We start from the raw sequence: 24,716 nt of genomic DNA, 5'->3' as shown, positions 1-24,716 counted from the left end.
ACAAACCTTCCGCCTTCACAACCGCTTGCAACAACTTTCATGAGCATGTTGATAAGGGGAAAGCAGGGTAGGCAAAATATACGCAGATTAAACTTCAGCTTTAGCCCGGGTTCACATATGTGCGGTGCAGTAGATTGCATGTGATTCGCACAGGAACCGCACCGCATTCCTGTGCAAATCACATGCGATTTGTGTGCGGTGCGATCGGAGTCGTACATTATGTATGGCTCTATTTGCACAGCATCCGCACCAAAAACATGCAGGACCCTTTTTTGGTCCACACTAGAATAGGATTGCACGGGTATTCACACCTATGCGATCTGATTCTACACATCGCATCGCGTTTTGCGGACCGCTTTTTGGGTGTTAACATACACACCCGCAGCGGTTCGCATGAACAGGGTGCGATTCTGATGCGGTGAGGAATTTGCACAGAAAACACTGCAAATTCCGCACTGCATCAGTGTGAACCCGGGCTGAAATGACTTTGCAAGCTATGGTATTAATAATCCCTCTCAATGGTCGTTTGGAGGAATCTCCTGCACCCCAGTCATTTGGAGGAATCTCCTGCACCCCAGTCATTTGGAGGAATCTCCTGCACCCCAGTCATTTGGAGGAATCTCCTGCACCCCAGTCATTTGGAGGAATCTCCTGCACCCCAGTCATTTGGAGGAATATCCTGCACCCAGTCATTTGAAGAAATCTCCTGCACCCCAGTCATTTGGAGGAATCGCCTGCGCCCAGTCATTTGGAGGAATCGCCTGCGCCCAGTCATTTGGAAGAATCGCCTGCGCCCAGTCATTTGGAGTAGTCGCCTGCGCCCAGTCATTTGGAGGAATCTCCTGCACCCCAGTCATTTGGAGGAATCTCCTGCACCCCAGTCATTTGGAGGAATCTCCTGCACCCCAGTCATTTGGAGGAATCTCTTGCACCCAGTCATTTGGAGGAATCACCTGCACCCAGTCATTTGGAGGAATCTCCTCAACCCAGTCATTTTGGAGGAATCTCCTGCACCTCAGTCATTGGAGAAATCGCCTGCACCAAGTCATTTGAAGGAATCGCCTGCGCCCCGTCATTTGGAGGCATCTCCTGCACCCCAGTCATTTGGAGGAATCGCCTGCACCAAGTCATTTGGAGGAATCGCCTGCACCAAGTCATTTGGAGGAATCGCCTGTACCAAGTCATTTGGAGGAATCGCCTGCACCCAGTCATTTGAAGAAATCTCCTGCACCCCAGTCATTTTGGAGGAATCTCCTGCACCCCAGTCATTTGGAGGAATCTCCTGCACACCAGTCATTTGGAGGAATCGCCTGCGCCCAGTCATTTGGAGGAATCGCCTGCGCCCAGTCATTTGGAGGAATCGCCTGCGCCCAGTCATTTGGAGGAATCTCCTGCACCCTGTCATTTGGAGGAATCTCCTGCACCCAGTCATTTGGATGAATCTCTTGCGCCAAGTCATTTGGAGGAATCGCCGGCGCCCAGTCATTTGGAGGAATCTCCTGCACCCCAGTCATTTGGAGGAATCTCCTGCACCCCAGTCATTTGGAGGAATCTCCTGCACCCCAGTCATTTGGAGGAATCTCCTGCACCCCAGTCATTTGGAGGAATCTCCTGCACCCCAGTCATTTGGAGGAATATCCTGCACCCAGTCATTTGAAGAAATCTCCTGCACCCCAGTCATTTGGAGGAATCGCCTGCGCCCAGTCATTTGGAGTAGTCGCCTGCGCCCAGTCATTTGGAGGAATCTCCTGCACCCCAGTCATTTGGAGGAATCTCCTGCACCCCAGTCATTTGGAGGAATCTCCTGCACCCCAGTCATTTGGAGGAATCTCTTGCACCCAGTCATTTGGAGGAATCACCTGCACCCAGTCATTTGGAGGAATCTCCTCAACCCAGTCATTTTGGAGGAATCTCCTGCACCTCAGTCATTGGAGAAATCGCCTGCACCAAGTCATTTGAAGGAATCGCCTGCGCCCCGTCATTTGGAGGCATCTCCTGCACCCCAGTCATTTGGAGGAATCGCCTGCACCAAGTCATTTGGAGGAATCGCCTGCACCAAGTCATTTGGAGGAATCGCCTGCACCCAGTCATTTGAAGAAATCTCCTGCACCCCAGTCATTTTGGAGGAATCTCCTGCACCCCAGTCATTTGGAGGAATCTCCTGCACACCAGTCATTTGGAGGAATCGCCTGCGCCCAGTCATTTGGAGGAATCGCCTGCGCCCAGTCATTTGGAGGAATCGCCTGCGCCCAGTCATTTGGAGGAATCTCCTGCACCCTGTCATTTGGAGGAATCTCCTGCACCCAGTCATTTGGATGAATCTCTTGCGCCAAGTCATTTGGAGGAATCGCCGGCGCCCAGTCATTTGGAGGAATCTCCTGCACCCTGTCATTTGGAGGAATCTCCTGCGCCCAGTCATTTGGATGAATCTCCTGCGCCCAGTCATTTGGATGAATCTCCTGCGCCCAGTCATTTGGAGGAATCGCCTGCGCCCAGTCATTTGGAGTAATCGCCTGCACCCCAGTCATTTGGATGAATCTCCTGCGCCAAGTCATTTGGAGGAATCGCCTGCGCCCAGTCATTTGGAGGAATCGCCTGCGCCCAGTCATTTGGATGAATCTCCTGCACCCCAGTCATTTGGAGGAATCGCAAAGCAGTGATGTGAGCGGGGAGATGTGATGACAATGGGGGCAAGTGCTGGGGGGGGGGGGTGATATAAAGGGGTGCAGTGCTGGGGAAGGGGATTTCAAGGGGAAGAGTGCTGTGGGTGGGGGGTTGAAAGGGTCAGTGCCGGTGAGGGGAGATTTAAAGGGGAGCAGTGCTGTGGGGGGATGTGAAGGGAGTAGTGGTGTGTGCGTGTGTGTGTGTGTGTGGGGGGGGGGACCTGAAGGGGGGCAGTGCTGTGGGGGGGGATTTGATGTAAAGGGAGGCAATGCTGTGGGGGGGGGCTGAAGAGGGCAGTTCTGTGTGTATGTGTGTGTGTGTGTGTGTGTAGGGGGATCTGAAGGGGGACAGTGCTGGGGGGGGGATGTAATGTAATGGGAGGAATTGCTGGGGGGGTGATGTGAATGGGGCAGTGCTGTCTGTGTGTGTGGGGGGGGGTTGAAGGGGGGGCAGTGCTGTGGGGGGGGGTGTGATGTAAAGGGAGGCAATGCTGTGGGGGGGGGAGTGATGTGAAGAGGGCAGTTATGCATGTGTGTGTGTGTGGGGGGGAGATCTGAAGGGGGACAGTGCTGGCGGTGTGGGGGGGGGGAATGCTGGGGCGGGGGGGTGATGTAAATGGGGCAGTGCTCTGTGTGTGGAGGGGAAATCTGAAGGAGGGCAGTGCTCTGGGGGTAAGAAGTGATGTGAATGGGGCAGTGCTGTCTCTGTGCGTGTGTGTGTGGGGGGGAGATTTGAAGGGGGTAGTGCTCTGGGGGGAAGATGTGATGTGAATGGGGCAGTGCTGTCTCTGTGCGTGTGTGTGTGTGTGGGGGGGAGATTTGAAGGGGGTAGTGCTCTGGGGGGAAGATGTGATGTGAAGGCAGAGTGGGCGGTGATGTGAAGGATCTGAGACATCACACAAACATATGTTTTGGACCTCTGCTGGGGGAAATTTTACTGATTAGACCTCCATGATTTTTAACTGAAGATCCCTGCTGTACAGAATGATCCTTTAAATTTGCCCTGGCGGAGCGGAGTACCTGTAGTTGTCATCATTCACACTACCTGAGCATCTCACGGTGCTGCCCCGGAACTGTCATTCCCAATATCTGAGCATCTCACGATGTGTCCTTCCATGTGAATTTTCCAGGCTGCCATCCCCCAGTCATACCATTTGCACAACCTCCCCCCATCAGATGGCAAGTAGGCGCCGGTGCAAACTGGAAGGCCTGACATTGATATGACATTAATTCACCGGTTGGAAAACACATTCACGCCGGGAGAGCGGACAGCTTTCTATTACAGAGGATGATCATTCCTTGACTCCTCTGCCTGGAAATAAAGGAGCATTTGAAGCGCGGGAGACGTTCTATTGGGTGTCACAGCGGCTGGTTATAGGATATAAGTCGGGAGAGTGAAAGAAATGTTCAATTTCATGGAAGTCAAAGATAACTGACAGAGCTTTATGCAGAGCTCTTTATGGACCATTAGACCCAAAGTAATAGTGTGAATTGAATATGAAAAGCCCCATAACTCACGTATGACTTTTCTTTATGCCGTAACAAAAGCCATTAGAGCTCACCCGAGGCTCGTAACATGTTAAAGTGGACCTGTCGGCAATTTTACAAGTCTTCATGAATAAATTCCAAATATGTCACAAAATACAACAGTTTCGGTTTTCTTACAGGCTCCACTATTTATCGCTAAAAAAAGCCATCCTTGTGCTCCAGTTCAGTGACTGTGCCTAGGCTGAGATGATGAAACTATCAAAACAAGCTTCCTAGTGCCAAATCCCATAGATATTGAAAAGAAAAAGATAAGAACAAAGCACATCAAATTAAGCACAAGAAAACATTTCTTGTATTTATTTTGTGTCCACCTTTTATACATCTCCATGTTTGTTTGTATATTTATTTAGTATTTTCTTTATGCAGTAGCACTACTCTCCCTCATATTCAAGCTACGGTGCTGAAGAAGCCAAATGCACAGGCGAAACGCGTTGACCGTATTTTGAAATATATGTATGTTGTCACTATGTGCTGAGGGGTTATCCTTTACTATACATGAGGGGGGGCTTTGTGCTCAACTTGATGTGCTTTGTTCTTATCTTCTCTTTTGAAGAGTATCTTTTGTAATATGGGTCTTATTATGGACATATGGTTCTTTTATGTCAATAAATGGTTATGTGCATTTTATTGTGTGGTCTCTTACTGTGCCCAAAGAATTCAATGCCTTACCCTGAGGTCATCACAGAGGACAAGGGGGCGCTCTTTATGTCTGGAGGAAAAGAAATTTAACCTCCAAACACGGAAAGGTTTCTTCACAGTGAGAGCTGTGAAAATGTGGAATAGACTCCCTCAAGAGTTGGTTGTGGCCAGCTCAGTGGATTGCTGTAGGAAAGTCCTGGATTGTTTCTTGGATACACAGAATATAACTGGATATAACATTTATAGGGAAAGTTGATCCAGGGAATATCCGATTGCCTCTCGGTGGATCAGGAAGGAATTTGTTCCCTTGCAGGAGCAGATTGGATCATGCTTTGCTGGATTTTTGCCTTCCTCCGGATCAACTGTGGGTGTAGGTTTATAACTTTTTTTTTTTTTATGGTGGAACTGGATGGACTTTTGTCTTTTTTCAGCCAGACTAACTATATAACTTACCGTACTTAGGAGTTCGGTCCTTTTTCTAGGCTGAAATGATGTCATCAGTCTGCTGCAGGCAAAAAGAAGCATTTCCTCAGATATTAAAGAAAAAGTAAGCGCACCGGCCTTGTGTAATATCTTCATTAAAACTTTATTTGGATTTCTTCTATGCGCAAGAAGGTACTTGGCAGAAAGCATCTACAACATCCCACCCATCTAGGTGGAGACCTGCTCAGTGCATCAGATTTAGGCGACAAAATGCTGAATCAGTCTAATGCCACTTAGTCACTACTATACAGGTACTTGGTACTGACGCGTTTCGAGGGTGACTCCTCTTCTTCAGAGCTACCCAACCTTATCCAGCAGGTGGTGTACTATCGTGTATGTCACCTACCAACAATATAGGGGTCACATGTGACAATGACCCAGCTAACCCGCCAGTGTTATATGCCAGCTTATAGAAGACCGTTAACCCACTTAAGCCACTAACTTGCATCTGGTCCCTCCCCTATTCCACAGTTGGGTGTTCTTTTGTGTTTTTGACACTTTTCGTGCTCACCTAGGCAAGAATGATGTTGCGCTCCACTGGTATAGACAGCGCTTGCCTGCCACCGGATTACTCATGTGTGCAGATGTGGCACAGGGCTTTGGGAACCACTAAAGACTTGTGGTATGAGAGTTTTCCCACACATAGACGGCGCTTGCCTGCCACCGGATTACTCGTGTGCAGATGTGGCACAGAGCTTTGGGAACCACCAAAGACTTGTGGTATGAGGGTTTTCCCACACATAGACAGCGCTTGCCTACCACCGGATTACTCATGTGTGCAGATGTGGCACAGGGCTTTGGGAACCACTAAAGACTTGTGGTTTGAGGGTTTTCCAATACATAGACGGCACTTGCCTGCCACCGGATTACTCGTGTGCAGATGTGGCACAGGGCTTTGGGAACCACCAAAGACTTGTGGTATGAGGGTTTTCCCACACATAGACAGCGTTTGCCTGCCACCGAATTACTCATGTGTTCAGATGTGGCACAGGGCTTTGGGAACCACCAAAGACTTATGGTATGAGGGTTTTCCCACACATAGACAGCTCTTGCCTGTCACCGGATTAGTCATGTGTGCATATGTGGCACAAGGCTTTGAAAACCGCCAAAGACTTGTGGTATGAGGGTTTTCCCACACATAGACAGCGCTTGCCTACCACCGGATTACTCATGTGTGCAGATGTGGCATAGGGCTTTGGGAACCACCAAAGACTTGTGGTATGAGGGTTTTCCCGCACAACCCTTATGAGGTCAAGGGTTTCTTCGCATGTGCGGAAAACCTCCCGCAGTGGGCAGAAGTGCCACAGCTCTCCATTGGGTTCTGAAGGTTGGGTAGAACCCTTCGGCACAGTTGCACATGCGCCAGATAATATGACAGCGCTGGGAGAAGGGGGGGCGGGGTCAAATCACGGGGGGATCAAAGCTTCTTTATAACTCTACCCCTCAATGCCAGCAGAATGCATATAGCATATCCGGCTATATGGACACAAGATTGGATACACTGCTGGTGTACTACATGTACATGGGCAGCACAGTGACTAAGTGGTTAGCTCTTCCGCCTGGCAGTACTCGGGCCGTTGGTTCGATTGGATCCCAACCATGGCAACACCTGCCTTGCATTTGCATGTTCTCCCTGTGCCTGCGTGGGTTTCCTCCCACACTCCAAAGACATGCTGGCAGGTGAATTGGATCCTGTCTAAATTGACCCTAGTATGTGTATGTATGAATGTGAGTTAGGGTCCTTAGATTGTACACCCCTTGAGGGTTAGGGACTGATGTGAATGTACAATATATATGTAAAGCGCTGCGTCAATTGATGGCGCTATATAAGTACCTGTAATAAATAAATAATGTATGCAGGGCATGGGGGTTGAACTAAACTGGCATCACAGGTGACCCCTTCATTGTTGGTGGGCGATGTACACTGTAGTACACTAGGCGCTGGATAATGTTGGGTAGCTATAGCCACCTTATCTCCACCTCCACTACTGCAGACGGCATACACTATAGTGCCTAATCTTTTACAAAGGTGCGGTGTAAGGTTTGGTGGCTGTAAAGAAGAGGAGTTGCACTCGAAACGCATCATATAGGGCGGTGACTAATTGATTTTAGATGGATTAGACAATGTGATACGTGTATCCAATATGGTTTCCATTGGTTCCTAGGCCTCATGCGCACGGGACATTTTAAAAATCTTCTCTTGGCAGCAGCATTTTGGTAGACAAAAAACACCTGGTGCTGCTCAAAACAACTAACGCTTTTACAAGCATTTAGGCGCGTTTGCAAGCATCAAGCACTTGGGTGGTAATTCATTTAATTGGCCAGAAAAATAATTTATTCTGGCCATTGAAATGAAATGACGCTTAAGCGCTAAATGTGCCTAGCGGTAACATGCGTTAAGGCGCGTTTAGACACGTTTACATGCGTCAAGTGGTTTTTCTGCCAAAACGCTGCTGCTCCTGGACGCACTGGCCCTGGGTTTTTTCTCTCCTGCTGGTAAATGCTACTGCTGGGCGGCATAGTGGCTTAGTGGTTGCACGTCTGCCGTGCAGTAAATGGGTCATGGGTTTGATTCCCGACCATGGCGCCTCTTGCATGGAGTTTGCATGTTCTCCCTGTGCTTGCGAGGATTTCCTCCGGGTACTCCGGTTTCCTCCCACACTCCAAAGACATGCTGGGAGGTTAATTGGCTCCTGCCTAAATTGACCTAGTTCATCCCTGTCCATGCGGGATCTCCTGCATGATAGGGGTTGGGGAAAGACCTGGCAACCTACCCTGTAAAAATAATTGCTAAGAGAATTCATGGAAAAAGTCGCTTGCTCTGGAGAGTGCTGCTGGCCATGGATCTCCTTTTATATTCTATTTTTCCATGAGAAAATATACCGGAATGTACTCTGGACTGAAAGTAATCTACTAACAAGTCTGTATCCTTTTTCATGGAAGCATTTCCCCAGCCTCCTCTCCCCCAGTGATCAGATTGTACACTGTGAAGTTGAAAGGCAGAACAGGAACTGCTCGGTCCAGGAAGGAGAAGATGGCCCTGCAGAAGATTGTCCAGGCATTAGCCTGGACAAAGGTGGTGCCGTCCTTTTCAGAGTTCCACGTGTCCATGTTGGGTGATGTGGCCTATGATGTCACCTTCAGTGGAAAGGTGGTTACTTGCATCCTAGGCTTCTGAGACAAATGACAGATTCCTTTTAAAAGCTTATTTTCGCTTGAGCAAATGTTCTCGTGAATTCCCGTATCTTTATTACCTAATTATATTCATGGTCATTTGTCCACGTCAGTGTCTCCACTAGTACCAGTTTGCTGCACTCTCAACCCCCACCCCCCTCCATTTGAGGTTTTGGAGAACCACGGGCTCGCTACCATACGGAAAAGGACTTGAGCAGCTGTGAAATCTCGTACTTTAATTTTCCAGTTCCGTCCTCTGATTAGTAAATGGAAATGTTGTCGTGCGGAGCCCAGGCAAATTTGGGCCTGTTTCCATTTCGGATTTTGCCCGTCAAACACGCCGCGTCTCCCTGCCAGTCCTCTCCGCTGGCGTTTTCCATTCGCCACGGTGGGATTGAAATTGCTGTTTTGTTTCAATTAGAAGGCTGGGCTGCAAAATAATATTCAGTTTAATTGGAGATGACAACACCAGGGGTCAGTGAAATATTCCAAATGACTTTCCCATTGGAGACGGATTGCGAAGGCGCGTTGAACGAGCGGGGATTATGTTCTAAAGAGCTTGCAATGGAAATGGCAGATATGTGGTTTAAATTAATCCTGTTACGAGTACAAATGTGAAGGTCACAAAAAAGCAGGAACATGCTCTACAGAAACCTGGGCTTACTTAAAGGGGAACTCCACTTTTACCAGAAATTGGAGGACATGTATCATTACACATATGGCCAACATTATGTGGACCTTCCTCCAAATGATTGGGTTCAGATATTTCTAGTGAAGGGCACTGTTAAAACTACAACATAGAATGACATTAGGCCCATTCCACTCTGGGGCTTTCAGTTGCAGTACCTCCCTCCTGGTGCTTTAGTGCGGCATGGAGGGATAGGTGGAGTGTACATGTTGATGAGCATGGCTGGACGCTGTGTCCAACCATTGTTTTGGACCCTGTGCATTCAAGGCTAATGTTCTGGAACACAGCACATCTGCATTCTAGAACCTCGCCCCTGAATGACAGGGCCATAAACGCTGTTGGCACTCGGTACAAAGTTCAGCCCTGTCCAGCTGTACCAGTACAACTGAACACCCCAGCGTGTAAGGGACCTTAGTGGTGTATTGCTGAAAAATGTGCATAGCTATTCATCCATTGAAACTGCATTGAACTCAAATATACTCAGTCTATATTCTCTGCAGGTCGAATGTGTGAATGCAGAAAATACCACATTATGGCCACTAGATGGAGCAGAGGAGCCTGTTTATTGCTTATGATGGTGTAACATTTCCTCTCTGTCATTTTCAGGCATCAATCCTGGACCTGCACTCCGGAGCTCTGTCAATGGGGAGGAATTTCATCAATATGTACCGGTGAGGACAACTCCCAATCTCTTTGTATGTTTTCTAAACCTTCACAAGTGTCCCTGCTCCCAGCTTGTATCATCTAACTTTTCACTTCAACTTTCACACTTTTTTCCCATTTCTGTCTTTCCTTTCATCCTCTCTCTCGGTTTACTTTTTATTCTGTTATGTTTCCATTCACTTTATCTTCTCCTCAGTTTTCACTTTTTGTCAATTTTTTTTCTCTGTCCCTTCTCTTCTGTCTCTCCCTTCACATTTTACTTTGTCTTTCTCTTTCACTTTTGTCTCTTTTAACTTTTTACTTTCTGTCTCCTTCTTTCACTTTTTGCTTTCTTTCTCTTTCGCTTTCTCTCTTCTGTCTTTACTTTCACCTGTCTCTCCTTTCACTTTCCTCTTCTTTCCTCTTCTCTCCTTTTTTACTTTTCTCTTCTTTCCCTCTTCTCTCCTTTTTACTTTTTCTCTTTCACTTTGCTCTCCTTTTACTTTCTCTCTTCCTGTCTTTACTTTCACTTTTATTACTTTAATTTTTCTCTCCTTTCACTTTTTCTGTTTTCTCCATTCACTTCCTCTTTTCTCATAATTTCACTTTTCTGTTATATTTACTTTCCTCTTCTGTCTCTCTGCTCCCACTTGTCTCTCTTCCCCCTCTCTCCTTCTCTCTCCTTCTCTCTCCCCTCTCTCCTCTCTCTCCCTCTCTCCTCTCTCTCTCTCCCTCTTCCCTCTCCCTCTTCCCTCTCTTACTCTCTCTCTCCCCTCTCTCCTTCTCTCCCCCTCTCTCTCCCCCTCCCCCTCTCCCCTTCTCTCTCCCTTTCCCTCTTCTTCCTTCCTCGCCTTCTCTCCCTCTCTTTCTCCTCTCTCTCCCCCTCTCCTTCTCCCTCTCTCCTTCTCCCTTTGCCTCTCTCTCCTTCTTTCTCCCTTTCCCTCTTCTCTTTCTCTCCCTCTCCTTCTCTCTCTCTTCTCTCCCTCTCTCTCTCCCTTCTCTCTCCCTCTCTCCTCCCTCTCTCTCTCCTCTCTCCCTCTCTCCTCCCTCTCTCTCTCCCTCCCTCTCTCTCTCCTCTCTCCCTCTCTCCTCCCTCTCTCTTCTCTCTCCCTCTCTCTCTCTCCTCCCACTCTCTTCCCCTCTCCTTCTCTCTCTCTCTCCCTCCTTCTCCCTATATCTTCCCTTCTCCTCTCTCCCTCCCTCTTCCCTCTCCCTCCCTCTTCCCTCTCCCTCCCTCTTCCCTCTCCTTCTCTCTCTCCTTCTCTCTCCTTTCCCTCTTCTCGTTCTCTCCCTCTCCTTCTCTCTCTCTCTTCTCTCCCTCTCTCCTCCCTCTCTCTTCCCTCTCCTCTCTCTTCCCTCTCCTCTCTCTCTCCCTCCTTCTCCCTCTATCTTCCCTTCTCTCTCTCTCCCTCTCTCTCTCCTTCTTGCTCTCCCTTTCTTTCTCTCCTTCTCTCTCTCCTTTTCAATTATCTCTTTTTCTGCTTTTCACTTCCATGTGCAGCAACCGTTTATTAGAAATATTGATGGCGCAATCCTACATGCACAGCGGGCTTCTATTTAGAGTCTGTTGGTGCCTTTTGTATACCTTTTAGATCTCTTGCCCCCCTCTATTTCCAGTCTTGTTGTTTATTACGGATCATTAGGCACAACTCCTCTACCTCCAGACCTTCGTTCCTCAGCACACTTCCTCTGCCTCGGCCACAGTTTTTGGAGCAATAACTTTGTGTTACACTGTGTTAGTAATGCACCCAAGTGATTTATACCAATTATGCCCTATTATATGTTGTATGAATACATTTTGCTTGGGTGGAGAAGATAAATTGTTCTGAAAGGACAAGAAAAGGTTCACAAGGCCTACAAGATCAGTCATTTTCTCATTAGTGATTCCAGATAACAACACATTGGCCTGGACTGTTCTTCTCCCTGCCAGCGGTAAATCCTGGCCGGTATCGGAATATTAATGTCCAAACTTCATTGGTGTTCAGCCATTTCATACTTGACGTGTGTCAAATTCCAAGAAAAATGATGTAATATATTGCAGCTTACCATTTCCTAGATGTGGTGGCTGCATTAGTTTTCTTTTTTTGGCTATTTTGCCTTTTATTTTCCCCTAGTGATCCTGACAGGTACACACTTCCGTGACATCGTACACTCACTGAACATTATCTATGGGTAACAGCGTTGTCACCCTAGAACAGGAGATTTAGGGCTGCAGAGCACAGCTTCCCTCTTTATCTAGGTAACAAGTTGTTCTGTAGTTCATAGAGGTGGACTGGCCAGCGCTCACAAGACTGTTTAAGTGCAGCAGAGGAGGCGTTGTGCGCTCGCTGGATGTATGGCAGGATCAGCAGGTATTTTTTTTTTTTGCAGTTATTGAACAGATATAACAAAAGCTGTCAGTGGCGTATTTAACAGGATAAAAGGGAGCAAATACAAATAGGGTTTACATACGCTTTAAGGCACCACTCCACCTCCCTGAATATATTTCATACTTTAAAACCAAGCCATAGGATAATCAACTTTTTTGGGGCTTGCGTTTTTTTTTTTTTTTAAATGAATCTTGCAGAGAAATGTCAAATGTGGCATAATTAATTTATAGAGGGGTGTAGGGAGTATTAATGTGGATATATAAAGGGAGTGTTCTAGCAGTGATCTCTAGCAGTCTCCTGTAATGTGTGTCCTGTTATTGACAGCCTCTTGATGCATGTTCCCAGTCTCCACCAACTCCTATAGGATGGCTGCAGTCTCCGACCGTCTCTTGCAGCATTCCCTTAGTCTCCGACCATCTCTTGCAGCATTCCCTTAGTCTCCGACCATCTCTTGCAGCATTCCCTTAGTCTCCGACCATCTCTTGCAGCATGCCCTTTGTCTCTGACCATCCCTTGCAGCAAGCCCTTTGTCTCTGACCATCTCCTGTAGTATCCCCTTTGTCTCTGACCATCTCCTGTAGTATCCCCTTTGTCTCTGACCCCTTTGTCTCTGACCCCTTTGTCTCTGACCATCTCTTGCAGCATGCCCTTAGTCTCTCATTATCTCCTGCAGCATGTTTGCAGTTTCTGACCATCTCTTGTATCATGTTTTCAGTTTCTAACCATCTCTTGCATCATGTTTTCAGTTTCTGACCATCTCTTGCATCATGTTCCTAGTCTCTGGCCATATCTTGCAGCATGCCATTAGTCTCTGATCCTCTCCTGTAGCATGTTTGTAGTCTGTGACCATCTCTTGCATCATGCCCTTTGCCTCTGACCATCTCCTGTAGTATCCCCTTTGTCTCTGACCATCTCCTGTAGTATCACCTTTGTCTCTGACCATCTCCTGTAGTATCCCCTTTGTCTCTGACCATCTCCTGTAGTATCACCTTTGTCTCTGACCATCTCCTGTAGTATCCCCTTTGTCTCTGACCATCTCCTGCAGCATGCCCTTAGTCTCCAATTATCTCCTTCAGCATGTTTGCAGTCTCTGACCAACTCTTGTATAATGTTTGCAGTTTCTGACCGTCTCTTTCATCATGTTCCTAGTCTCTGGCCATATCTTGCAGCATGCCATTAGTCGCTGATCCTCTCCTGTAGCATGTTTGTAGTCTGACCATCTCTTGCAGCATGCTTTTAGTCTCTGACAATCTCTCGCAGCATGCCTTTGGTCTCTGACCATCTCTTGCAGCACGCCCTTTGTCTCTGACCATCTCTTGCAGCATGCCCTTTGTCTCTGACCCTCTCTTGCAGCATGCCCTTTGTCTCTGACCATCTTCTGTAGTATCCCCATTGTGTCTGACCATCTCTTGCAGCATGCCCTTAGTCACTAATCATCTCCTGCAGCATGTTTGTAGTCTCTGACCATCTCTTGTATCATGTTTGCAGTTTCTAACCATCTCTTACATCATGTTCCTAGTCTCTGGCCATATCTTGCAGTATGCCATTAGTCTCTGATCCTCTCCTGTAGCATGTTTGTAGTCTCTGACCATCTCTTGCAGCATATCTCTAGTCTCTGACCATCTCCGATTACATGTCTGCAGTCTATGGCAGCTTTCTGTAACATTACAATACTATATGCCGCCCTTTTGGTAATGTCTGGGGCCTCATTTCAGACCCCATAGTTGACCATCACTGATCTACAGAATTGTCTCAGCCACCTGTTTCTCTCCTTTCTGCCAGTACAAATGAATTGCCCACTTCAATTGACAATCTGATATCTGTAGACAAAAGCAGGTATCCCTGGCCTAGAGAGCTGCAGGATGATGACTGTCTGATGGGTTAGAATTGCTGGTTTTTGTTGCCCGGTAAAGAACAAACTGTGTTGGGGCCATCTCCTCCTCGCCTCATTTTTAATATCAAAATTTGACCCTAATTTTCGTTCAATCTTCCCATTCCTCCTCTGGATCACGTCCCGCCATTATCTTGTCGACTTTACTTTGTTCCTGAGGAGAGAAGCAGCTTTTCTTACTCTCTGTGGCATAATCGCCAGCCTTGTACAATTCAATAAATGTATACTGATAGATTCTCAGGGATAACATTTTCCAGGTTCTAATCTATTCAGGTTAAGAGAACATAAATATAGTCATTTAAAATGCAGGTTTGACTTTTCCTTACTTTAAGTGCCCCGTCCCACCGGTGCGATTTCATGTGCGATTTGCGAATTGAAATCGCATCTAATGAATGTGAATGTCCAAGTCTTAATGTGCGATTTGCTGCAGCGTGATCTCTAAAGTAGTTCTTGCTTGACTTTTTCTACAGTTTTCTTGCAATTTCACATACATAGAATACAATGGAAATCGCACTGAAAATTGCAAGAAATCATTGAAAATCTTCACAAGTAGCAATAAAGTCTTCAGAAATCGCACCTGAAATTGTGCAGAAATTGCACACAAATTGCGAGATTTTAAATCGCAGCGGTGTGACCGGTTCCTGGTTCTAAGTCCCCAGTCACACTGGATGCCAAGTTGCACCTGATGTGACCGGGAGCTTAAGGTAAAAAATATTGAGTCTTTATCCCCCAGTCACACCAAACCCGACTTTGAAATTGTGGGACTTACAGTGAAGTTGCACGATTTCAAAGTCAGATGACATGCTGATTTCAGGTGCGATTTGCAAAACATCTGACACAGATGTCTATGCAAATTTCACCAAAAGTAGTACATGTACTACTATAGAAATCAGTTTGGCTTTGACCAAGTCGGAACTGCACTGATATGACCGCTGTAATTGTGGATAATAGGGTATGACTTGTCATGTGATTTGCAAATCGCATGCCAATTCGCATCCAGTGTGACTGGGGACTTAGAACCAGGAACCGGTCACACCGCTGCGATTTAAAATCTCGCAATTTGTGTGCAATTTCAGCACGATTTCAGGTGCAATTTCTGAAGATTTCATTGCTACTTGTGAAGATTTTCAACAATTTCTTGCAATTTGCAGTGCAATTTCCATTCTATTCTATGTATGTGAAATCGCAACAAAAGTGCAGAAAAAGTCAAGCAAGAACTACTTTAGAAATCGCGGTGCAGCAAATCGCAGAGGTTAAGACACTGACATTCGCATTCATTAGATGCGATTTCAATTTGCAAATTGCACCTGAAATCACATCTTTGTGAGCAGGCACTAAATCTCATGTCGCACCTGAAGTCGCAGTGATGTGAACCACGGCTGATGCATACTCTGCATTAAGGTACAAAATGTCTCCGTAATTATCCCTCACCACCCTTAAACTTACCTGAGTCCTATCTAGATCCAGCACAGTGCCTGTTTGCAGCGGCTGTCTCCCCTCTCTCTGCTCACAGAGGCAGCAGTGGGAACCATTGGCTCCTGCTGCTGTCGATCAAATCCTGTGAGCAGAGATCAGGGGGGAGGGCTGAGGAGCGCTGTGTGTGTCAGTAGACACACACGGCCTGGCTCAGGATCGAGGTTGCAGGTGCGCTCCCATAGGAAGCGGCTTCCTATGGTGGGGCACTGGGAGGAGGAGGAGCACAGATGAGAACGATCGGGGGTGCTGTGTGCAATACCATTGCACAGAGCAGGTAAGTATAACAGGTTTGTTGTTTTGAAGAAAAAAAAAATAGCCTTCACAGACGCTTTAAATATCTTACATCTTCATCCTCTATGTTTATCTGATTCAAATAAAAAAAAAACAAAGAAAAAAAATATATATTATATATGTTGCTTTTACAGGTACTATGGAGAGAAACTGAAAGCGATAATAACTGAAGAGGATTTTCAGCTGTATAGGTAACATTTTAATTTGTATAATCAAAATAAATACGGTATCCAAATGTAAATGAAATAACAAATATATAACTAACACCCTATAGCAGTGATGGCGAACCTTTTTGAGCCCGAGTGCCCAAACTGCAACCCAAAACCAACTTATTTCTTTCAAAGTGCCAACACTGCAATGAAACCTGAATATCGAGCTTTTGGTTTAGAAAAAACAACTCGTACAGTAGTGCAAACTAATTAACAGTACAGGGATGACCAGAGACTGCGGACACAGTACAGGGATGACCAGAGACTGCGGACACAGTACAGGGATGACCAGAGACTGCGGACACAGTACAGGGATGACCAGAGACTGCGGACACAGTACAGGGGATGACCAGAGACTGCGGACACAGTACAGGGGATGACCAGAGACTGCGGACACAGTACAGGGATGACCAGAGACTGCGGACAAAGTACAGGGATGACCAGAGACTGCGGACAGTACAGGGATGACCAGAGACTGCGGACAGTACAGGGATGACCAGAGACTGCGGACACAGTACAGGGATGACCAGAGACTGCGGACACAGTACAGGGGATGACCAGAGACTGCGGACAGTACAGGGATGACCAGAGACTGCGGACAGTACAGGGATGACCAGAGACTGCGGACACAGTACAGGGATGACCAGAGACTGCAGACACAGTACAGGGATGACCAGAGACTACGGACAGTACAGGGATGACCAGAGACTGCGGACACAGTACAGGGATGACCAGAGACTGCGGACACAGTACAGGAGATGACCAGAGACTGCGGACAGTACAGGGATGACCAGAGACTGCGGACACAGTACAGGAGATGACCAGAGACTGCGGACACAGTACAGGGATGACCAGAGACTGCGGACACAGTACAGGAGATGACCAGAGACTGCGGACACAGTACAGGAGATGACCAGAGACTGCGAACAGTACAGGAGATGACCAGAGACTGCGAACAGTACAGGAGATGACCAGAGACTGCGGACAGTACAGGAGATGACCAGAGACTGCGGACAGTACAGGGATGACCAGAGACTGCGGACACAGTACAGGGATGACCAGAGACTGCGGACAGTACAGGGATGACCAGAGACTGCGGACACAGTACAGGAGATGACCAGAGACTGCGGACACAGTACAGGGATGACCAGTGACTGCGGACAGTACAGGGATGACCAGAGACTGCGGAAAGTACAGGAGATGACCAGAGACTGCGGACAGTACAGGGATGACCAGAGACTGCGGACATAGTACAGGGATGACCAGTGACTGCGGACAGTACAGGGATGACCAGAGACTGCGGACAGTACAGGGATGACCAGAGACTGCGGACACAGTACAGGGATGACCAGAGACTGCGGACAGTACAGGGATGACCAGAGACTGCGGACACAGTACAGGGATGACCAGAGACTGCGGACAGTACAGGAGATGACCAGAGACTGCGGACACAGTACAGGGATGACCAGAGACTGCGGACACAGTACAGGGATGACCAGAGACTGCGGACAGTACAGGGGATGACCAGAGATTGCGGACAGCACAGGGATGACCAGAGACTGCGGACAGCACAGGGATGACCAGAGACTGCGGACAGTACAGAGATGACTGCTGACCTTTGGGGAGGGAGGGGGAGCGGGGAGCGGGTACCTTAATTTGACAGGTACCCGCTCTTACTTCCGCAGAGTTTTTTTTTTATCTTACCTGTTCCTTTATCCAGCCGCGCGCTGTCTTCCCGGCTTCTGTAGTGTGGGCGCTCGTCGGACAGCCGGATGCCCAGTGCGCATGCGCGAGAAGCGCTGCGCTTTGTGATAAAAACATCTGTATCCGAAAAGGATACAAATAGATACATTGTTGCAGCCGCTATAAATGTCAAAGAACTGTCAAACTGTAGACGGGATGAAAATCGGACGATTTTTTTTTTACCGTTCCTGGTAACGTCGGTCGCTTGAACAACCGATTTTTCGTTTTTTAAAGAAAAATCGGCCGGTTTTCTCCCCATCTATGGCCTGCATTAGAGGCTTCCTTACCATTTCCCCGGCAGCAGACTGGCTATCGCTCTGTAATTAATCTGCAAGTGACTAAACCACTTAAAAGCTCAGTTCCTAATTAAAGCTGATTAATCTACTAAGATATTGTGTGATCATCTGCACCAAGTGGAACACAAACGGCGGTAATTGGCTGGATCTGAATGAAGAGAAACTAGACGGCTGTGTCTGATACTCATTAAAGGAAACTGCATCTTGAATTTATTGCGAGGGTGCGGGGCTGTTGCACAAGTTGGACGGTGTGCAGAACCGCAGTTGTGCTTTTGTGATGCAATACAGGTGCTGTGTGATGTTAATTTTATAAAAAAAATGTAGATCGGTTTAAGGTAGATGTACGATCAATCATTAAAATCTCTTAGGCCCCATGTACACAGGACACTTCTGAACGATGGAAACTGACTGCTGGAAAATGTAGGTTAAAAAACGTCTGTTTAGCCGCGTTTGCATACCGCATTTATGTGCATTTATGTGCGTTTGCGTTTTACTAGCGTTTTTTAAAGATAAGCACAGGAGAACCTCCCAAATGCCCAGAATGCACTGAAAAGTGGTAAATGATTAACTATTTCAGACTGTTTCAGAGAAATACAGAGAGTAGAAGCAGAGACAGCAGTATGAGTTGAGATTAGCTTAGGTGTGAGTTGCTCCTAACATTTCTTTTGTTTCCAAGGGTGGGAGAGGTGTCTGGTGGAGGGAGTCATTAAGGTCACCTGGCAGGGGGTCTTCATGAGGAATTGGAGGTGTGAATGGTCATTAACATATCTTTTGTTTCCAAGGGTGGGAGAGGTCTGAGGTGTGAATTGGTCATTACAATGTGTGACAAGCTTGGTAGGAACATCCTGTGTTCAGTGTTTTGTCCATCTGAGTACCTTGAAAATGCTTTGCATGCATATTTTATGATGAGAAAATGCTCTGGATAGCATTGGGAACTAGAAGAGTTAAAAAAAACATTTTCAGATGGAAACGCTTATAAACATGATTTGCCGCTTTACAAGCATTTTGCGTTTGAAACGCTGATAAAATCAACTTTATCTGCTTTATCTGCTTTTACTTTATCAAAGTTATCTGCATTCAAAACAATTACTGTAAGCTCAACTGCCTGTAAAGGACGATGTGTACATGGACACAGGAAAACATTAGGGAGAGTTCAGGGGCTGCCGAAAAAAACACTGAACATCTCATGAACGTCAGTTCATCAGCTGCAGGCGCTCCCAGGATCAGGGCCCTCCTATCCCTCTTGTATTGGACTGTATTGTTGCTGTATTGTCTCCCTTTATATTGTAAAGCGCTGAGCAAACTGTTGGTGCCATAAATCCTGTATAATAATAATTAAATTATCACTTATGTCTGGTTCACACCAATGTGTTTTTTTAGTGTGTTTTGCAGAACCGCACTAAAGTCTCTTTAACATGGTTTCCTATGGGACATGTTCACATGGATGCATTTTCAGCCGCTGCGTTTTTGGAATGGGTCAGGGACTTTCTTTTCCTGCAGCAGATTGTGTTTTTGGTGCAATAGACTTCAATGGAACCACACGAAAAACTCAATTGTTTTTGGCGCATTTTTTATGCAATTGTTTGGCCAATAGGAAAGTATCTATTGCAACTTTGATGTGACTTTACACACTCAACTTGCATTAAAGTCGCATCATAGTAGTGCAGTAGTATTTTCAAAGTCGCTGCGTCTTTGAAAAGTTTCCTGAGCCACTTTGATGCAGCTTTGAGTGCCAGAGAGTGTAAAGCAGGGATAGGCAACCTTAACCTCCCTAGCGGTCTGATTATATCCATATTTCTGTGCTCAAAGCGGTACATTTTTTGCATGGAAATATGTATTTTTTTTATTGTAGGCCTGTAATTCTTAGGAATAACTCACTGAAATCTGTCCGAGCAAGAGTCTAGTAAACATCCCGGGTAGGATAAAATTTGAAACACGAAATCATAAATTATAATTTAATAAATAATCATAAAAAATAATAATAGAATAATAATAAATTTAATTCAATAATATAATCAAACCAAAAACACTGAAATGTGAAATATAGCGCCAAGTTCGCACATCGCTGAGCAAAGTCGCAGAATCGTTTTCAGTGTCTGATGAGGAATTTCCCCCACGAATCATTATCACTCAATTCTGCAAGTGGTTCTGATTTACTATCGCTGTTCTCTAGCCGGTCTAAAACTGCTTTTGACCTAAAGGGACGCTTTTTGGACACCATGGACGTTTCTCAGTTTCCAGGCAGAAAGAACAGTAAAAATGCAGGCAGGGCGCCAGACAAATCACTCGGGACACAATGTATGTGAAATGGTTTGATACAGGAATGTTATACTATGTGATTTTAGTGAATTTAGTGAAGGTCACTTTTTTACATTTTTGAATTTCCCGCCAGTTCCGTCCCCCGTACGTCCCGACGTCGCAGGGGACGGAACCCAGAAGATGGATCCTATCCCCCCTTATGTATTATACATGGAGATCATATCCCCCCTTATGTATTATACATGGAGATCATATCCCCCTTATGTATTATACATGGAGATCATATCCCCCCTTATGTATTATACATGGTGATCATATCCCCCCCTTATGTATTATACATGGAGATCATATCCCCACCTTATGTATTATACATGGAGATCATATCCCCCCCTTATGTATTATACATGGAGATCATATCCCCACCTTATGTATTATACATGGAGATCATATCCCCCCTTATGTATTATACATGGAGATCATATCCCCCCTTATGTATTATACATGGAGATCATATCCCCCCTTATGTATTATACATGGAGATCATATCCCCACCTTATGTATTATACATGGTGATCATATCCCCCCCTTATATATTATACATGGAGATCATACCCCCCCTTATGTATTATACATGGAGATCATATCCCCCCCTTATGTATTATACATGGAGATCATACCCCCCCTTATGTATTATACATGGAGATCATATCCCCCTTATATATTATACATGGAGATCATATCCCCCCTTATGTATTATACATGGTGATCATATCCCCCCTGATGTATTATACATGGAGATCATATCCCCCCTTATGTATTATACATGGAGATCATATCCCCCCTTATGTATTATACGTGGAGATCATATCCCCCCTTATGTATTATACATGGGGATCATATCCCCCCTTATGTATTATACATGGAGATCATATCCCCCCCCTTATGTATTATACATGGAGATCATATCCCCCCTTAATCTCCTCTTCTCAAGAGAGAATAAATTCAGTTCCTCTAATCTTTCCTCATAGCTGATCTCCTCCATGCCTCGTATCAGTTTAGTTGCCCTTCTCTGTACTTTCTCCAGTTCCCCAATGTTCTTTTTGTGAATTGGTGCCCAAAACTGAACTGCATATTCCAGATGAGGTATTACTAATGATTTGGGGGGACAATGATATCTCTCTCTCTGCAGTCTATACCTCTTTTAATACAAGAGAGCTCAGGTTTCATCCATAAAAACTGTAGTACGGCTTCTATGAATGGGGGGGAAGGCAAAAGGGTGAGTATGGTTTGATGTACCAAATGTGCCTTGTACCATTTTCTCTTGATATGTTCACCATGGTTTATATTAAAACTGATAAAAACAAACACGCTTGTGTTAAAAGGCATAGGTGTCAATAGGCCCTTGTAGATCAGAAATAACTTTTTTTTTTGGCCACAGTGACGTGAGGATGAGAGTCCAGAAGGAAATTGCGAGGAGGTTTGATCTCGATGCCCAGTCTCTGCACCTCACCAATCCCACCTTTTTCTCCAGAATGAATAGCTCGGAAGCCAAATCCACACATGACGAGTACTGGCACCCCCATGTCGATAAGGTAAGAAGCTTATGTGCCTCGTTTACTGCATTTGCACATTGCCTCCTAAGACCCTATAAGCCTTTTTCAGCCATTTGGCAAGGGTTCCAAGGGTGGTAAATGTTTTCAGGGGACCCCCACAGTGCAGATCCAGCAGGCAAACTGAACATTTCCACTTCTGAGAAGGATTCTGGATAGAAGGAAGTAGTTTATCCTATATACTCAGGACTTCTGATGCCTCTCAGGGAGATCTGAGGCGAACAACTCCTTCCATACAACCTTGTAATGCAAAGAAATAGTTATTTCCAGTGTTTGCAAGCAGTTGATGAATACGGGAGTGGTGCATGCTAGAGCTAATGCTCTATGTTCTAGCTAAGGCTAGGTTCACACTAAAGCGGTGCGGTATATCGAATGTGATTTGCACAGGAACCGCACCGCATTACTGTGCAAATCACATGCGATTTGTGTGCGGTGCGATTGGAGCCATACATTATAATGGTTCCAATCGCACTGCACTTGCGCCAAAAAGGTGCAGGACCCTTTTTTGGGTCCGCACTAGAATCGGATTGCATGGGTATTCACAACGATGCAATCCGATTCTGCACATCACACCGCGTTTTGCAAACCGATTTTGGGGTGTTGTTAATGTAATGGAACCAACCCAGACTGCGCTTGCGTACTTCCATTAGAATACCGCTTCCCCGTCCGAACACCAACAACAGACATCACAGCCGGCCATACAAGACTACACGACACCAGTCTTGAAGTAAACCAGGAGGTAGACTAGTTTATTTGAACACAGATACAAGATATATACACTCAGGGGACAATCCCCCCTCCCTGCATAATGACACAGGGCTGGGCAGTCTACATTTAGTAACAAGAGACACACAGGTATTCAAACTTCACACCAGCAGACAGTCCCATCAGGAGGGAGGGCTGCTGGAGACACCCCTCCCGCCCACTAAAAAAAACAAAAAACAAACAAGAGATACCTGCGCTCAAATCCCAACAGCTAGTGCATGCATTTATCCATCAGGTGCTAAAGGGGTGTAACCACATATTAACACTAGAAATTCTGAAGGACCCTCTGCACATTGGTATTACCAGTGTGCAGAGGGTCCTTCAGACCCCCCCCCCCCCCCCCACTAAGCCCCTCACCCAAAGTGACTCCCGTCACAATGCTATTCAAATGTCCAAAGTATCAGTAACAACATATATTGTAATTAGGCCACCTATTGTAGTTCTGTCCATTTAATACATTTGGATTTTTCATGACCTTCTATTTATGTGTCCGATTGTCATGTTCCACCAACATGGTGGCTTTTTTAACTTAATAAAAGGTGGTCAATTCTTTTCCATTTTTGTTTCCCATTTTTTATATAGATATTGTTATACATGGTTTGGAATCTTTAAAACTCCATTAGCTTTTTTTTGTTAGGATTATAGTTACGGCATTTCCGTTTAGCCACTCTGCCATAAAGCCCAGATCGGTGGAGGGTTGCAGTGATGGTTGTCCTTTTGGAACTTTGTCCCATCTCCACACAGGATCTCTGGAGGTCAGTCAGAGTGACCATTGGGTTCTTGGTCCCCTCTCTTACTAAGGCTCTTCTTCTCTGATTTCTCAGTTTGGCCGGGCGACCAGCTCTTGGAAAAGTCCTGGTTGTACCAAACTTCTTCCATTTGAGAATTATGGAGGCCACTGTGCTTTTGGGAACCTTTAGTGCAGCAGAAATTTTTATTTGTAGCCTTGCCCAGATCTGTGCCTTGCTATAATCCTGTTTTTGATTGATGACCTCCCATATGACCAGTGCAATATATGTGGGACATAAAGCTCACGCCAGGATGAAAAGAGGCCCTCAGCAAATGGTATAGGTAATCGCCAATCAAATGAAACTGTGTATCCACTTATGGAAAGCTGAAATATCATTCTAAAGAATTACAGAATACAATAGTCATTGATGACCCCCATACAGGGGCAGGCTGACCATTTGGAAACTCGGGCACTACCCAAGGGCCCGGGGTCAGTAGGGGGCCCCCTGAGATGCCCCTGGTACCTTTTCATAGGCTTTTTTGAGTTTGGGCAAGGGCACAGGGGCCCCATGATCCCCTATTACCCGGGGGCCCCATGAGTTGTCAGTCCACCCCTGCCCCCATATATTTATGGCTAGACGGAAGCCTCTCCTCAGTGCAAAACACATGAAAGCTGGCTTGGAGTTTGCAAAAAAGCACCTGAAGGACACTCAGCAGGCTTTCCTGAAAGAAGAAAGGAGTGTGGTGTCTACATTAATTTTCCCGCTTTATTCTCTGTGTATTCTCAACTGGTAATCCTGCCGGTAACAGGCTTGCTGTCCAAAGGTGTCCTAGTCTCCACCGGGGTAGCAAGTGACACAAGCGACTGTTGTCACCCTGTATCGGGAAGGATCTTCATCACCGGGGATTATTTCAATGAAAGCCGCATATTTTGTTAAAGTAAAAATAACTTTTGAAATTACATTGCCATGTTAACAGCTGATGTGAGATCTTACTGATTGGATTTAGATATACTTTAATAATGAAACGTCACAAAATGGCTTCTGTATTAAAACAGTATATAACTCCTCCCCCCCTTCCCCCCCCCTTGTCTGTAGTTTTGCGTTCTTTTGCAAAACATATACTCGCCCGTACAGTGAATCCAGCGTTGTCCTGCTGGTATCCACTGTTCGGCGCCATACAGGGGCTCCTGCGCTACCATCTTGGCCCTCTTCAATTGGCTGTCTCTTCCAGGTGCTAGC

At 46.1% G+C, this 24,716-nt stretch overlaps 1 protein-coding gene across 2 annotated transcripts in view; it reads left to right on the top strand.

Annotated features, from left to right (window-relative positions):
• OGFOD3 (2-oxoglutarate and iron dependent oxygenase domain containing 3) overlaps positions 1-24,716 on the top strand; it is a 183,791-nt gene that overhangs the window by 58,635 nt on the left and 100,440 nt on the right. For both annotated transcript variants that reach the window (XM_089658178.1, XM_089658179.1), the window contains exons 5-7: positions 9,802-9,866; positions 15,999-16,055; positions 21,810-21,963. In XM_089658178.1, coding sequence (XP_089514304.1) covers positions 9,802-9,866; positions 15,999-16,055; positions 21,810-21,963 — 276 coding nt within the window. The remainder of the gene's footprint in view (positions 1-9,801; positions 9,867-15,998; positions 16,056-21,809; positions 21,964-24,716) is intronic.

Source organism: Staurois parvus, unplaced genomic scaffold, assembly GCF_062004578.1.
Source record: "Staurois parvus isolate SC_StPar_1 unplaced genomic scaffold, SC_StPar_1.0 ptg001055l, whole genome shotgun sequence".
NCBI lineage: Eukaryota > Metazoa > Chordata > Amphibia > Anura > Ranidae > Staurois > Staurois parvus.
The sequence above is the reverse complement of the archived record's forward strand: the minus strand, read 5'-3'. Positions and strand labels throughout refer to the sequence as shown.